We start from the raw sequence: 15,977 nt of genomic DNA, 5'->3' as shown, positions 1-15,977 counted from the left end.
AAGAGAAAAGGAGATACTAACAGTGAATATTTTAGACTTCCTTTCAGTATGCTTTGGGGCTCTTGAGGCTCATATCCAAACCTTTGTTACTATCTGTAACGCTTACTACTTAGAATAACTTGCAATAATGACTTGCAAGATTGTCTTTAAAATACAAGCAGGTAAAAGAATCCCATGTTGTCAGTCCCTGTTTCACCAGTGCCTGGCTATGTTAGTGTGCATTAACACAAACCTGTCCAAGTTAGTGATTCAAAAGCACAGACTCAGGTGAGTAAAGACATGCACATAATTCAGACAGCTTTTTAGGATAAACACACTAGAATACAGAACATCAAAATTCAGTGAATTATTAGCAAGCTGAAAATTGATTAAAATGGATAGCTGAACAAATCAAGTACAGTGTAACTGTCCCTACTGATGGGCCACCTAGCACCTGCCTACTCCTCTATCTTCCTGAGGTCTGATTCACTTTAAGGACATTATCCACTCCTTTTGAAAAGCAGGAGACACAAAGTTTTCCTATGGAATGAAACTGAAAGCAATTCATCTAGAATGCAGTAAATTTGGCACATTTAAAATTCAGAGCTGTATTTAAGCAAAACAAGTTTAAGCAAACTCCTGAGATGTTTTAAAATCACACTTCAAGTATGAAATAACATTATGGTAGTACATCATAATGGAGGTAACTATTGCTGATACTGTGTTTTAGAAATGAAGAAGTATTATGTCATTAGGCTGTTAGATTTGAAATGTCAGAAATAAACTCTATTGTGTGTGGGTTTTTTATTATTTAAACACATTTTTTTGCTTAAAGGTTTCCCAGGAAAATACCTCATTTTGGGGAAACAGCAGTATGACTAAATGAGTTTATTACTAAAAAGGAATTGACTTTTTTAAAAGTTGCAATACTGGGTTATCTCTGAATTTAAGTTCCTGGTTAGTGCATGTGTGACTGCTGAACTAGAACAGTTTGTTTAGTTACAGAAATTGAAATTGTAATAGGTCAGTTTTACAAATTGCCTTTAGAAATGTAGTCAGTACCCTTGTTGGATATAATTTCCTTCTACTTGCTCTTGCCTCTTAACCAGGCATGCAAATAATATTTGAAATACGAGTCCTTCTGTTATGTTGTTTGAACCTAGCAAGAAAGTCAGATTCTAGTTTTGGATTTTGTTTTGTTTTTTTAATAAGTTGCGACATGATTATCCACCTGGTTTACTTACTGTACTTTTATACCTGCAAACATTCTGATGATAATATCTACAAATTTATTACATTATAGATGCAGCTGTATATATGATCCATATAAACAACAAACTAATCTACAGCGATTTTCATTTAGAAAGGTTTTGCTTTGTTGACTTTTATAATTGCTAAGATTTTTTAAGTGCAGACGTATTTAGTAATTTTTTTTCTTCTAGTTATATCATTACTGTTACATATCTCCTTTCAGGTACGTGCGATATAACGTTACAAACTCTTTTCACACTCCAAAGGGAAAAAACAGAAGCACACTATATGCACGAATGGAATGAATAACCAGATGAATAGAATATACATTCACATGGCACCTTTCATCTACACAGGATTTCAAAGCACTTTTGAGTACTGCACTTTGGAACTTCAGTCACAAACTACTATAGTGGAGTCACCCTAGCAGTGGCCAACAGTCATTTTCTGCCAGCACACTAAATATTTGCAATAGGTTTGTATAGCATAAAACCTTTCCCACAACATCCTAATATTCCATCCCCCCTGGAGTGTAAGGAAGGCTGCAAAATGAAAAATTTCACGTTTATTCAACAGCATTCTGATTTTTCATTACCCAAATTTCGTTTGGCTCTGGGTGTTTCAAAAATAACAAAAGTGATGCAGAAGCTTTAATATCCTCAGAGTAGAAAGGACCTTCATTTAGGATGGACATCCAGCAGCACAAGTATTTCCAAATGCTGTGCCAAAGTACTGGTTAAAGACCGAGTTGAAGGAAAACACATTCCCTGCTGAGCCACTGATGCACTTACTGCAACACCTGATGCTCTTTGGAGGCCACTCATCTTAAGTACTGACCAGGTAAGACCCTGCTTAGCTTCAGAGATTTCACAAAATAAAAGCCCACAGTACAGTAGCACAGCTATAAATAAGACAAAACAATGACATATTAGTTATTGCACAATCTAATTCTTTCTTGATGGAGTACAAATCATCTGTGCAACGTTTCTGTTTTCCTTCTCAGGCTGAACAATAATTCACGTCTTATTATCTTCATATTTTAGTAAATTATTTACTTAATTTGTACAGCTGAATTGTTCAATGCTGAGCCTAAGTCAAATAAAAGGAAACATTATACAAAATAACTGCAGAAATATGCAGTCTGTTGCAAAATCATCTGAACTTCTGGCTGTCTGGAAACTTGTAGAGAAAAAAAGAACGTCTCTTAAATTAATAGTATCTTGCCAGTGACCAGAATAGTATAATATGGCCTCCAAGAACTAATGACATGATTTTAAACTCCTTTTTTGCTTATGTCAGTTCTTTTACAATTTGCTTCTATTTTTTTTCCTGGATAAATACAAAAATAAACCAATGTCAAAATATAATTTATGCTATATGAAAAATCTCAGAACAAAACATGGTAATTTACCTGAAATATAACTATATAAAATGAGGAAAGAAAAAGAGAGCTGCCACTTAAAGTGTAATTTGGCAATTTGGAAACTTCACTGCTCTCAAAAAAGGAAAACCGAGAAGTATCAAATGCACACAAACCTGTAATGATTCTGTCTGTGCTGTAGGGTTGGCAACTCAAATAGAAAAATCAATGGCAAGTGATAACTGTAGACACCTATGTTAGAATTTCTCCAAAGTGGCACTTCAAAATGGGAGTTCATGTTAAATCTCTTTCCAACTGTAGAAGACAATCTCCATATCTTTTTCCCCTGAAAATGGTCTTAGTTCACAGCATCTTAGTACAACATCTTTCCAGAAGATTTTTAGGGATGGAAGCAGTAAATAGGAACGTTGTCAAGTCTTATTTACCACCCCTGGCAGTTGAATGCTTATCCCCCATGTTCCTAATTCTTATAACGCTGTTCAGTCTCCCACCCCAACAGAACTAAACTCAAATTCTCAGTTCTCCAGTCTTTTTTTTTTTTTCCAGTCAACACAAAACAATAAACAGAATATAACCGGCCCAATGTCATCTTCTCGTGTAAACTCTCCGCTTGTAACAAAAAAAACCCCACAACAACAAACCACCAAACAGCAAAGGTTCATATTTTTTCCTTGCTATGAAGCTTGCAGTTCAGCACATCAGATGCCATGGCCCACTAAATCTTAAGAAAAGTTGTTAATTACACAGTGCTTACTCAGAAGCTGCAGATACAGAAGTCCTTTATGACCTGCCAGCTGACATTAATGATGCAATACATTTTTCATATCATGTACAGCTAATATCTCAGTTTACTCCTGCAATTCCACTGAGGAATTAAAGTTAGAGGTCACAAGTTGAAAACAAAAAAATCCAGTTTTATGGTGTTTCAGTGTACAAAGCTATTCACCAGTGCTCCTGGTACACTGCTCAGAAACAAGTATGTAAGAAAGCATGTAAGAGTGTTTAATGTTCAAGGAACGCCGTAACTGCACAGGCTTCTCCAGAGCAACCTGCATTACTGCAGTCCCTTACACTATCAAGGCACAACGTCTGAGGGAGGAGAACAGCAAAACCTGCTGGCTCTGTCACGATGATTCCTGGCCCAAAACTCCAGATGTAATTAACTCACTGCATTTGCTTTGCACAAATGTTGTTCACTTCTAATGATATGGTTTATGACTGAAATTTGAACTTTACTCACTCTGCTAGAAATAAAATCTTGTGTTAGCCAAGAACCTAGGCAAGGTCCCAGATAAACATCTATATGCTCTGTAAGTCAGTCTGTGGTTCTAAGTATGTGATCTGATTGATTCAACTTTTAAAAATGCTGAAACTCAGCAAAAACTGTAAGCTGTTTTGCTTATTAATAAATACAGATTACATTCAGAAGGTCAGAGAAAATTCACTTTTAAAAATAGATTATTTTTCTATTTCAGTACTAGATTTTCACTGGTACAAGTTTATTCCTATAAATTTCCTAAGTAATTAAAAAGGAAGATCTGTTTGGCTAGGTATTAGAAAATAAAATAAAATGCATAGGTTAAAATATAGAAGAAGTGTCTATCTATTTCTTACTTCCAGAAGACGAGGAAAAATTTTAAAAGCTTGTGTCCTTTCAGGCCATTCAGTGGCAGTATAGGAAAGGAGTAACAACAGTCCTGTTGCTGAAAACACTAATAGAATTTGTCATCTAATTCCGTTTGAGGAACAATTAAATACTTCAGCTGATGAAACTGTACAACTGCTGCTATGGCTGTCTGACCCAGTGGCAGAACTATGTACACAGCAAAGATGCTGCTGTACAATTTTTAAAGGAAAAGAAGAGAACTGTGGAGATACATTACAAAGTACAGAGTCACCCCTTCTAGTCACTGTAAGCTTGGTTCTTTAACTCTCACTCTTTTCTTTGGTTTCTCCTCCTTGTGTAATTATTTCTGAATGTAAGGAAACATGCAAAAAAGTGGAACAAACAAATGGTATGTGGACAGCTCCACACCAAGGGGAGCACTACAGTTAACAGAAAAATTGCTTTGTTACGGAAGAGAGAATCCTTACACGCCTCTTCAAAATACACTAACAGCAAGCACAAGAGGTAAAACAGTACAACCTTCACCACTGATGGAATGGAGAACACTTCTCTTCTGTTTAAGAGAGTACTCTTTCGCCAGAAGACTTCACAAGAAACTGACAGTGCTTTCCAATTACCAGGCTTGTTGTGCATTTAGACAGTAGTAGTACGAAAGGCAGGCATAAGGCTATAGTACGCCCATCTAAAACACCAAAAAAAGCTACTCTTTTACTGTCTTTTCTACATATATGTAATGCAAGTAATCTATATTAAGAATTGTTAATGACAATAATTAATGACAAACACAAGTATACACATTGCAGTGCAGGAGCAGGCAAAACCTAAATGCCTGTTACACACTGTACATGCCTGTCCAGAGCAAGCATGTGTGAGAGTAGCGAAGGGCAACAATCATGTATTAGCACTTTGTACATACAGTTATGTATTCACTGTATGAGAAAAGGGAGAAATATTCTCAGCAAATTAAAGAAATGGGAGAAAAATGAGAGAAAAAGCAAGAGCACATGGGTCTGAGAATAGGCATGATTTAACTATGAACTAGGTACAGCAAATACACTAGGTAATACCACAATATATGTTACTGTGACAGGCTGTGATCACTGCCTTCATAACCAGAACACACTGTCTGTGTAATATATGTTGTGTAAACCTTAATACTTTTTACACACCTCAGACTATATAAAGAGAACACAAAGAATACAAAGAATGTGTATAAATTGCTTGTTTTAATATAGAAAACTTATTTAAAATGCCATTTATATAAAATTTAAGACTACCTCAGGATACAAAAGAAGGTCGTGGTAAAGTTTGAGCCTAGTCTTTGCTCCTTTTACCATTTGGCTAGGAGATTCTGTGGAGAAGTCACCAGTCACAAGTGAAGATACTTACTCTGAACTGCTTTAACATAAGCAAATTCTTTGCAATTCCCACCCTGAAGTAAAGTACAAGAATACTCCATTTTGAAAGAATTGATTCCTTCAATTATAGTAGTAGATGTTCTCAATCTTTAAGGTCTCCTGAACAAGTATGGTAAACCGAGGCCAGAAACTTATTTATCTAATCCAAAGTCTGAGTTTACAGAAAATAATTTTCCTCACAACTAAATACCATGAAATGTGCAGAAAACGAAAGTTATGAGGGTTTTTAATGAAACAGCAATACTATACAGGCATAAAAGTGCTTTTAATTTGAAAAATTCAAGAATCCTAAGACTGCAGCTGTACACATTTCACCACAGACAACCTTTGGAGTAATCAGCTCAGATGTTACTGTACTAGAAGTCACACGACCTTTCTTAACTTGTCCCAAGGTTTAATGTGACCTATATTTAAAGTCAAAGGGAATCAATAACATTTAATAATCTGCATTTTTAATGAAAGAGGCAAAGTTAATCGTATACTATTTATATTATTTCTCTGTAGTAGATTTTCTTAATAATGAAATGAACTTCCAGTTCTTTTTCTCATTCATTGTAGTTAAAATTCCAGCAAAACCATTTGTATGATGTGTTTTAGGCTGAAGTGATCCTGTTGCACATTGCCTCCTCATAAGACAAGAGGATGAATGTACACATCCTTACACTGGCTTCTGTATTTCTTGCCCAAAAGAGAAATGGATGGACACTATGCTAGGACAATCTCAGGAAACTAAACAGAACCCGGGAGACAGGTGAGTAATTAACCACAGTGTTAAAACATTCCTTTAGGCTTGTGCCAACTAGCACTCCTCCAAACAGCTGTTGGGCAAGGCTTGGTATTTAGAAAGTTCCTGGAACTGTTTCCAAAAGGCTGTTTGCATGCAACCACCCTCTTTAGGAGGCTAAGGAAGTCCACGAGCATGTATACAGGCTGTCCCCATGACAGCTGACCAGAGCGACCAGCAATATCCCTGCATACACTCAGTGCACTAGCAGATATACGGCCTTTGACACAAGTTCAATTCCCCATATGTACAGGGAAGGTGCAGCTGGCGCAAGATACCATGGACCTGTATTTCATTCTTTATCTTCACCTCCTTTAAAAGGAACATAATTATTTTCCTATTTCTCAAACACCTTCCCATTCTGTTGCAGGCATTACAACAGACCCTAGATATGAGTCATAACTGGTTTGGGACATGATCCAAACAACACCTGAAATGCCTCTTACACAGAGATGTCATATGCATTCAAATGTCAATTTGGAAAAAAAAAGAAAGGTTATTTTTTATCAAAAATTTCAAAACTAAGGTTATTCAAATACGTAATAAAAGTATGCAAATACTCCTTGTTATGAAACAGAAAACCAGTCAAGCAATACCTTTTTCATATCCCACACGGATACAGGGTTTTACTGACTCCTCTGTCTCTGTGTTCCATCCAGATGGTTTGGAAGGCTGGACTTTCCCAGATCGATCCAGTAACCCGAGAACATGCTGACCAATTGTCTCCTCCATGGCCACAGTCGTCTTTACTACTTCTAAAAGAATCTTCAAGAGCTTCTCATTAGCCTTCTGAAAAACATGCCTGCAGAACAGAAACTAATCAATCTCTGTTTTCAAAGTGGTTTTTTTATCCCTTACACACCCCTGCAAGTAGGAAAGATTTGTTTTTGAACAAGTAAAATTAAGATTTCTTTTTGCATACTAAAACTCACATCATATGCATAAATACTAAAAGCACATAAACTATTTATCAACATTTGCACTTTTATCTTGTTCTTTTTTAACCTAGTTATTCTTTTAAAACGGAGGTCTACATCTGCCTGGTATTTATTTATCAACTTACTCATTTTTCAAAGTGACAAAAAGTTAGTTTGCACAGATCAAAAAGTTACAGAATAGTTAAAAGGTACTGTCAAATATTCATGTTAACTCATTTCAAATATGTACATACAATGGGTATACAAATACACATTATAAATGATGTCTGTGATTCTACATGTCTGTAATATGTAAGACATAGTAAATAAATTAAGATTTCCCTCATCCTCTATGCCATTACATCATTAAGCTTTATAAAAAAATAAGACCTTGTTTAATTCAAAGTGTGTAAATTTGAAATAAGGTCATCTAGAATAAAAAGTGCCATTATCATCAGTCAGAACAAGAACATGCTTCTCAACGTTTTTTAAAAATTGTGTTTTCTTAATAGTTCTAAGCACCTTTCTTTAGAAAGAAGAGCTGAAGATGTTTCATCAGGCTTTCTTCCCCCATCTTCATCCTCAAAGATCTGGTCTCTCACATTGCCTTGGTTTTCATTTTCATTCTGAGTAAGTTTTTGCAGAGGAAGAGAATACAAAAAGGACAGAAATCCTGTCATGCCAGAATCAACATATACTTCTTATACACAGTAGAATATGAAATTTAAAACCTAAATTAGTTGTGTTTTGTGAGAAAGACCTTCCGCACCAAATTACAAATCAAGAAATACTCTTCCCTACGTGGAAAATTTAACTATATAAATAAAAGCAAAACAGGAAATCCAAGGCAGGTCCTATTAGAAGGAAGTTAGTTATGCTGATTAAACAGTCTTTGTGCTTTCTGTTGGTGTTGCTATAGCAATATGAATATTGAGCAAATAGCTATAGTCATAATCCCCACCTTCGAGCTGTTAAACTAGCTTCTGCTTACCTGAAGAAAAAATTACGTGTACCAGTACCACCTCTTGAGTGTTAAACTTGCTCTGTTCAAGTAGTACCCAACATCTTTTAGGACAACACATTACATAAAAAGAGTAGCTGCGAAAAGGAATCTTAGTGGTTTTACATGCCACAGCTGCCAAGAAGTCAAAGTCCGCAATTACCTCTGTTTGTGTGCTGCTGTTCTGTAGCTCACAAAGCAGTCTCTCTTTTCCGGGTACTGAATGTCCTTTTAAGGATTCCAGCTCTTCTAAAAGGATTCTCTCTCTCTCCGCAACCAGGCTGTCATTCTCCATTGAGACATGCTAAGAAAGAAGTGTTGTAGAGGCACACACAAGTTTTTAATCTTCTGAGTATTAGTGAGCCCTGTCACTTCTAATTTTTTACGTGTTTAGCACAATGAAATTTCAGTCCACTTCTTTAAATGGTTACAAAGACACTGCAAGCTTTCTAGAATGGAATACAGCTAAGAAATCCTTTCGGGATCTTACACCTTTAAGATTTTCATACAATTGTTTGCTCTTTATGAAACACAGTGGTCACAATGCGAACTGGAAGGTTATTTCCTAAATATCACATGTAAAATGTTACGTGCAAAATGTTACGTTTTGTACACATATTTTAGTAAGTTCTTTTAACAAAAAAGCCTACATGTGCTCTCTTTTCTTATGCCAGCAGCATAAGTTATACTTAATGTTTTTCATCATTTTCAGGAATTTGCAACCTCTGACCAAAGATGAAGTTGCAAATTAACAAAGAGGTAAAAGGACAAAGGATGCATTTATTGAAAGGAAAGATTATCATGATAAATGATAGAAAGGCACTTCCAAAGCAGGTAGGAGAAACAGACACCTCACATCATTGGAAAAGACACCTAGGATACAAATGACTGGCTATCCAGATTTCCCAGCTCCTTGAGCCCAAACTTAAATAGAATACAACCAGGTTTGCATAAGGTCTGAAGGACTAAGGCTCCACTCCAAAATCAAAGAATTTTAGAATTCACTGATTACTATTTTCCATGTGCATTTCTGTAATGTTACGTTGTTAAAATTACATCACAGCAAGACAAATTCTTCTGAACTGTGTTTACATTGTCTTTCGAGGGAAGGAATCCTTGAAGACAAGCCTATAAATGACATTATTTCTGAAGACTGAATAATTAAGATAAATTAATTAGTTTTTCATTAGCATATCTACTATAGTCTTTGAATATGATGCAGGGTGGCAGCAAAATAAGTTTAAAAAGGCAAAGAAACAGTGGTGTTTCCCACCAAACTCCACAGATTTTGTTTCATTCTAACAGTCAGTAAGGACTTCATCTGCCATAGTACTGTTCAGGTTTGGGCCTCAAGTGGAGATCAGTTAAAGTGAAGGATTCTAGAATATTACAAGCCTTGGCTGGTGGCTTCACTGATGTAAGTGGATGCCAACTGACATCCTGCCACGTATGTGGAAGGTGGCATGGTTTACAACACATCTGCAACACTCAGTCACTCACTCTTCCAGCTGCTGTGTAGCACTGCAGGTTTTGTGCAGGTTTACAGAAGTCTAACTGGTACATCACTGACTGAGCTTTGATTAAAGAAATAAGCCTTTTATACATATGTGCATGTATGTGTCTGTATAAATATACACACACAAATAGCTATGTGGGTGTGTGCACACAGATGCGTGTGCATGCACATACGAAACATGTGCATGTCTCTCAATATAGAGAGGGATACAAGTATAAACAAAAACCCTCCTGGTGATGTCCCCTTGCCCACCCATGTTAACTCACTGAGTCAAACTCCATATTACCTCAGCTAATTGCACTTTAAGACTCTCAAGCTCTGCCAAGAGTTGCTCTTGATTTTCTTTCTGACGTTCCATTTGCTGCATGTGCCCTTGTCTCAGTAATTCTGTTGCCTGCTGATGTTCCTGATATTGCCGTACTAGCTCCTGTCGCATGTCTTCCAGACGCTCCTCATATAACAACAGCTGACTTGACGTTTCTGTGTCTGATGCCACCATCTCACTGTAGCACTGAAATATTGGGACTTTTTTAGCATTTTATGTTCAATGACAGTTTCTAGTAAATATTTTAATAAATTTTAGAAAAATACCTTCACAAATTAAAGGAGCTATACAAAAGCATTATTTTGTTGCCTGCTTCTTGGAAGGTCCAGGGTAAGAATTATTTTCTATTTCAAATACAGGATTTTTTACAAACTGTGAACATGTTAACTGTTACACTTCTTAGCTGGCAGGTATCCCAACTGAAAACACTGGCAGACACAAATATGCGTCAGCGTGTGTACAATAACAGAAGTTTCAGAGGGCAGTATCACACACAACAGGAATAATACAGAATATTCACTATCAAGAAAATACAAGATCAGAATATTTAACTATTACACAAATTTGAAAGTATAATTTGTTTCAACTAATAACTTTAATTTAAAAAAAATTAAACAGGATGAAATTGTGGAGTCAAAACATATGACTACTTTTTACCATATTTATTCCACCTTATCCTCACCCTATGTTTGTGAAATGCTAAACATATTTCTTTTATAATTTTTGTGTTCAGCAGATATCCTTTATCACAAGGGACTCAAACTCTTTAAGCACTATTTCTCATCTGTTCCCTGTATAAACACTAGTATATAATCTATTTTACAAGAAGTCTTTATACAATTTATTGCCTGCAATATAGTTTTATCTATGAAACGGAACGATCTATTTTCATGTAACCAGTGCCATATTCCTTTCCTCAGAGCATAGCAGAATACTATGATAGTCAGGCAGAACACAGGAAAGAAGGGTAGTCCACGTAGGTCTAAAGTTGTCACCCACTTGAAAGGGAAATATTTAAATGGGATTTTCATCTTAATTTCTTTCTTTGCAGTTTTCTCATCAAAATGAACTCCAAATCTATTGGGAAGATTATTCAGATATGGTGTTACACACTGCCCATTTTTCTTTACACTTACCGGTGTTTCTTCTGCTGTAAGCCCTTTGACATGGGAAAAAAGTTCTTCAGAAATCACTGATTCATGTGTGGTCTGTCCTAATATGCAACCCGGCTTTCTATTAGAATGAAGCTGTTCTCCAAGTGAATTGATCTCACCAGACTCTTCATGTTGTTCCTTGCAAAGCAATTTCAATTCTTCTTCATGCTTACTGCCTTTTCCTGTTGATTTTCTAACAGGGCTGTCAACCTCTTCTTCACTATGCTGCTTTTTAATTTCAAAATGCATTCCCCCTTGTTGATGTACAATCTGGTTTTGTGCTGCCTCTTCCTTCTGCCTGGTAATTCTTGACAATTCAGTCTGCTTGGCAAATGCTACGCTCATTGACACAATTACCTAAAGAAATAAGAAAAGTTAGTATTAATTTATGCTTCACAGCATCTACTGCTGACAGAATCTTATTGCTGGGCATCAATAATATAAATCTACGTGCTGAAAGTTCTGAACTATGATTCTGTTTTTTTCTTTTGCAGAGGAAAACAAAGGTAAAGAAATAGAGACATCTTCCCGATCTCTTCAGTCAATGTCTTACAGACATGCTGTTTTTAAGGCAGTTTAATAAACTACGATGATATTTTTAATTAAAAAATATTATTAAGCACAGAATTATGTAGTTCTTTTTAAAAAACATTCTATAAGGTGACTTTAAAAATCCTGGCATGCTGACACAAGTGTAGCTGTGCTAAGCTTCCTCTCTCTAACCAAGTATCCTTTGTAAATGTTTCACTGATGTGGAATTTTGAGCTGTATAAAGGCAGCAGTACCAACGTGCTTGATACTTAGCACAGGAATTTTACTTGACCAGAAACTTCCACTGGCATCAAATAGCTGCAGTTGCAGTTACAACAGGCTGGTAACTTTTGCATTGCTAAGTGTCTTCTAATACAAATAAGACCCTTTTCCAATTGTATTTAATTTCTAGATTTAACAAAAGTCATTTATAGCATAAGTTACAAAAAAGTGGGGAAAAATAGTACTATAAATACAGAAATGCTACAGTTGAAACCCCTTAACTTTTCATTTCCAGAAAATGTGAGTTTGTCTTTTGAACTTAAACTGCTCTTAAAAAAACCACTAGCCAATCCTGTACTTTGCTTTCCCATAAAGACAGGTCTTCTTGTCCGCAGATGAAAGAAATGAAACTTGTACTCCAGAAATGTGGATTACTTAATGTCATCACCCAGTGCTGGCTATAACATTATTCTTAACTCTGATTGCAAATGCTTCAGTTTTTCCAATTTAATTTTTGTTTTTAATTTATGACATGATATAATGAAAGCAGAGATAATTTTTCATTCTTCAAAGAAGTGAGAACTTTTCTCGAAGTCAAAAAGTAAATCCACAAACAATATACTCTACCTCTAAAATCTTTATTCTACTTTTCATGTTTTACAGAAAGTCACCGGATCCAAATAAAAACTCCAATATTTTACACAATATATTATAATGCACAATAAAATGTGATCAGACAATAGTGTGAAACTTAAGTGCAAGATCTTACGAAAAGACCAGCTGTTACGTCTAAAGAAGCAACAAATCTCTTCTCAGCTTCTGGATTTTCTAAATAAATTCTAGTGCCAAGTATGATGGCATGTTTTCTATCTCCTTTGAAGTTTTAAAGCAAAAAACCATCCCCCCACCCCTGACACGAACAGAAATTTTGAGTTAGACATAGGACAGTCCACTAAAAAAACCCCAAAATGTTTCAGATATCTTTTCTTAAGACTTTCCCATTCAGAATCCAAATGAAACAATTCCTTGTAAATAAATCAAACGAAGTTAGCGTACGGTATTGCAACTGACTGAATTGCCAGCAGTGGCAAGTGAAAATGGCAGTATTTTTAAAGCATATTTTAAAGTAACAAGATAAAAATAATACCTTTGCTATTTCTTCTTCTAATCTTTCTTGGTACTGCTTTTCTAGTAATTGAACAAGATCCAGATCATTCTGCATTTCAATTTCACTAGCAAGCTGTAAGAAAACCATGAAATGTCAGGACATGTATTTGTGCTTTTATTTCATCAATTTTAAAAGTATCTATCTCACAGAGATTTTTTTCCTTAATTAGGGTATCTCCATTTCATGCAATCACATAATTTTGTACCACAATGTAGAAGGACTGGGTGAAAGACTTTGCCTTGTTTATGCTTCAAAATTAATTCTAAAAGTTGAGTTTGCAACAACTTTTCTTCCAGCACTATTTGAATTGTCAAATGCAGAGAAAACAGGTGAGAACTCACAGGATCACAGCACAAAACAGCATTTTTCAAAGTGCAGATTTTCTGAGCCAGGTTTTCAGCCATACCGGGGTGGAACATATCAGTCTTTTCTATTTGCATTTGTTCTCTAAGATATTTGGGAATATTTTTAAAAATTTATCCTGAACTGTGCAGTCTATACTTCTAAAGTATTAGGTTTTCACTTAAATAGCTCTTCTTTCATAACTAGTGTTTAAAGAAAAGTCACAATGTTTTAAAAACTCCTACATAAATCCCAGAATTTGAACACTAATTTTCTTCCACTTTAGGACAAAGCAGCCCAATTCAATTGTCTTGTTTCAGAGAAACAATAAAATTAAAAAAAAAAATTTAAACCTAGAACCAATAAGCAAGTTTTACTGCTCAAAACTTCCAGAAATATTTTCCAGCAAAATTTAAATCTCATAGCATAGTACTAAGATGACAATTAATACCACAAAATATTAGTCTTGGAACCCAAACCATCTAAATTATATTGACCATATGTATATTAGGTGACAACTGAGTTGTATGATACCTCCAACGCTTCATCTGTTCTTTGCTGATGAAGATTTTCAGTGCACTTCACTTTCCTGAAAACTTCTTTTATTTCAGAATCTGTGGATCCACTAAGAAGGTGAAAGAAGTAGAGGGGGCAAATAAAAAAAATAATCATTATTTCAATATACATTAATTTCTTCTCCATTCAAACATTCATTCTATTAATATACATATATTTATATATATTCAAAGACCAATAACTGCAAATACTTTCTTCAGAACGCACCTTTTCCCAAGCCATTAACTTCATACACTTGATTTTATAATTCCTCTGCCTGCCAAATGCCAGTTCTTCCTCTCCATGTAACATACCTTAACACCAGTTTTGTCAAGGACTTCATAAACAACTTTATTTTAAAGCTACCTGGGAACATTCTGTACTCACTAACTATACACAATAAGATGAAGACAAAGGCACTTTTCCAATCATAAGGATATGAAAGAAACTAGGAAATGGTTGTATTTATTCTGATTCTTTTAAATTGATGTTTACCAAGAGATGCACTGCTTGCTTTCTTGTGTTAAATAGATGAGGCATAGACATGAAAATAGTAAGAAATCCAGTATGATTAATTTTGTATTTATATAACAACAAGCTGAAATATATTCAAGACTCGTTTTGAACAGAACTGCTCTATATATCCAGAGTGCTATAAACAAGTAAAAGCCAAACACCACACACCACCAGAACTCTAGCTTCCCTTTCACTACGTACTGACAAAGACCTAACAGAAATACACTGCCACTGGTCTGACTAACAAACCCTCATAGTTTTCCCTCACAGAAGGGAAATTCATATAAAGGAAAAATGGAGAGAAACTGAGTGGATTTGTAGTGCAGGAAATGAAAAAAAAAAAAAGGAAGGAATATGAGGGTCAAGAATGGAAAAACAAGAAACCAGAGACCACATTGAAGAGATCACAATCAAGAACACCCACCACCCCTTGAACACATACAAGGAGATAGTGAAAGAATCAGGGAACAGAAGGAGGATTCCACAGTTGTCAGAACTCCCTCAAGGCACTTGCACCTCTTTCAGATTTGAGTGGGCACAATGGACAGGGCCAGAAAGAGTCTCCTGAGTATGTCCCATAGCCGAAAACTTGGTGAGAGTCAGAATGTGCTAAGTGGACCTCAACTCTGCCACAAACTTATAATTCCAAAAAATCATCAATTTCATGCCACAAAGTGTCTTTTTACAAGGTGTCTTTAGATGTAAAGCATATTGCTTGGAGTTTCGAGGGCTAAAAGTGGTCTGTTGAGTGGAAGTTTTGAATTACTGCTAAAAAACTCATATACATGAAATGACATTTATACATTATTCTAATTATCAATTTTTTCTTTATAAATTATAAAATAACTTAGTTTGCAACATTTTGTAATTTCTTTGTAAAACTCTAAAATCTTGAAGAAACAAGAGTAATGTATTTATAAATAATTTCTCAAATTTTGAAGTAAAACACGTAGCTTTACATGAATGCTTATCTGAAACACTTCTTTTGGTACATGGTGCAAAGTTATAAGCATTGAAGAACCAATTAATACCTCGTGTGGTCAGAGGGTACCCCAGCACTCTGAAGCTTGTCCTGCAGGTGGACAATCTCTGTAGTGTACCTCTCTTCACTTTCTTTCAGTTGCTGGTGGAAATAGGACCGGAGGTGTTCCAGTTCTTGAGCGTGCTGTTCTTCAAGTTGTGTTTTAAGTTTCCCTATCTCCTTCAAACAATATTCTTGAATGTTAGGATCTATACGTAGATTATTTGCAGAAGAAGGGGGAGAAAAATTACATGAGTATAAATTAACTCT

At 35.5% G+C, this 15,977-nt stretch overlaps 1 protein-coding gene across 1 annotated transcript in view; it reads right to left on the bottom strand.

The window, feature by feature from the left end:
* Positions 1-15,977, bottom strand: part of AKAP9 (A kinase (PRKA) anchor protein 9) — a 117,267-nt gene that overhangs the window by 44,158 nt on the left and 57,132 nt on the right. The window contains exons 15-22 of the mRNA XM_010131077.1: positions 15,718-15,916; positions 14,150-14,240; positions 13,253-13,345; positions 11,335-11,709; positions 10,160-10,384; positions 8,521-8,661; positions 7,880-7,983; positions 7,037-7,242 (exon numbers count right to left, since the gene is read on the bottom strand). Of these exons, the coding sequence (XP_010129379.1) occupies positions 7,037-7,242; positions 7,880-7,983; positions 8,521-8,661; positions 10,160-10,384; positions 11,335-11,709; positions 13,253-13,345; positions 14,150-14,240; positions 15,718-15,916 (1,434 nt within the window). The remainder of the gene's footprint in view (positions 1-7,036; positions 7,243-7,879; positions 7,984-8,520; positions 8,662-10,159; positions 10,385-11,334; positions 11,710-13,252; positions 13,346-14,149; positions 14,241-15,717; positions 15,917-15,977) is intronic.

This window comes from Buceros rhinoceros, unplaced genomic scaffold (genome assembly GCF_000710305.1).
Source record: "Buceros rhinoceros silvestris isolate BGI_N320 unplaced genomic scaffold, ASM71030v1 scaffold8232, whole genome shotgun sequence".
In the NCBI taxonomy this organism is placed as follows: Eukaryota; Metazoa; Chordata; class Aves; order Bucerotiformes; family Bucerotidae; genus Buceros; species Buceros rhinoceros.
The sequence above is the reverse complement of the archived record's forward strand: the minus strand, read 5'-3'. Positions and strand labels throughout refer to the sequence as shown.